The sequence below is a fragment of the Myotis davidii genome, unplaced genomic scaffold (genome assembly GCF_000327345.1).
Source record: "Myotis davidii unplaced genomic scaffold, ASM32734v1 scaffold1439, whole genome shotgun sequence".
Lineage (NCBI taxonomy): Eukaryota > Metazoa > Chordata > Mammalia > Chiroptera > Vespertilionidae > Myotis > Myotis davidii.
In genome coordinates this window covers 1,709,768-1,710,608 of record NW_006292342.1, presented here as the reverse complement: position 1 = coordinate 1,710,608, position 841 = coordinate 1,709,768, and the positions used below count along the sequence as shown (strand labels likewise).

General features: G+C 49.3%; 1 protein-coding gene across 1 annotated transcript in view; it reads left to right on the top strand.

Moving 5' to 3' along the window:
• The first annotated feature begins 219 nt into the window (after positions 1-219).
• The window catches only part of LOC102775054 (40S ribosomal protein SA-like), a 15,687-nt gene continuing 15,065 nt past the window's right edge, over positions 220-841 (top strand). The window contains exon 1 of the mRNA XM_006765839.1: positions 220-837. Coding sequence (XP_006765902.1) covers positions 293-837 — 545 coding nt within the window. The 5' untranslated portion in view covers positions 220-292. The remainder of the gene's footprint in view (positions 838-841) is intronic.

Sequence of the window (841 nt, the reverse complement as noted above, 5' to 3'; positions counted from 1 at the left end):
CTCTGTAAAAATAGCAATAAAGTATATATTTAAAATGGCAATAAATAATTACCAGGCAATAATAACCCTAAATGTAAATGGATTAAATGCTCCAATCAAAAGGCATAGGGCAGCTGAACAGATACAAAACCATGATCCAACTATATTCTGTCTACAAGAGTCCCATCTCAGAATAAAAACAGCCTGGTACTGACATAAGAATAGGCATATCGCTTTTTTCCGCGCTACCCAGGGAGGGCTCCATACGGCGTTGTTCTCGGTTCCCACGTAACTTAAAGGGAAACTTTTCACAATGTCCGGAGCCCTTGATGTCCTGCAAATGAAGGAGGAGGATGTCCTCAAGTTCCTTGCAGCAGGAACCCACTTAGGTGGCACCAACCTTGACTTCCAAATGGAACAGTACATCTACAAAAGGAAAAGTGATGGCATCTACATCATCAATCTGAAGAGAACCTGGGAGAAGCTGCTGCTGGCAGCTCGGGCCATTGTTGCCATCGAAAACCCAGCTGACGTCAGTGTCATATCGTCCAGGAATACTGGCCAGCGAGCTGTGCTGAAGTTTGCTGCTGCCACTGGAGCCACTCCCATTGCCGGCCGCTTCACTCCTGGAACCTTCACCAACCAGATCCAGGCAGCCTTCCGGGAGCCAAGACTTCTGGTGGTTACTGATCCCAGGGCTGACCACCAGCCTCTCACAGAGGCGTCTTATGTTAACCTGCCCACCATCGCTCTGTGTAACACAGACTCTCCGCTGCGCTATGTGGACATCGCCATCCCTTGCAACAACAAGGGGGCTCACTCAGTGGGTCTGATGTGGTGGATGCTGGCCCGGGAAGGGCTC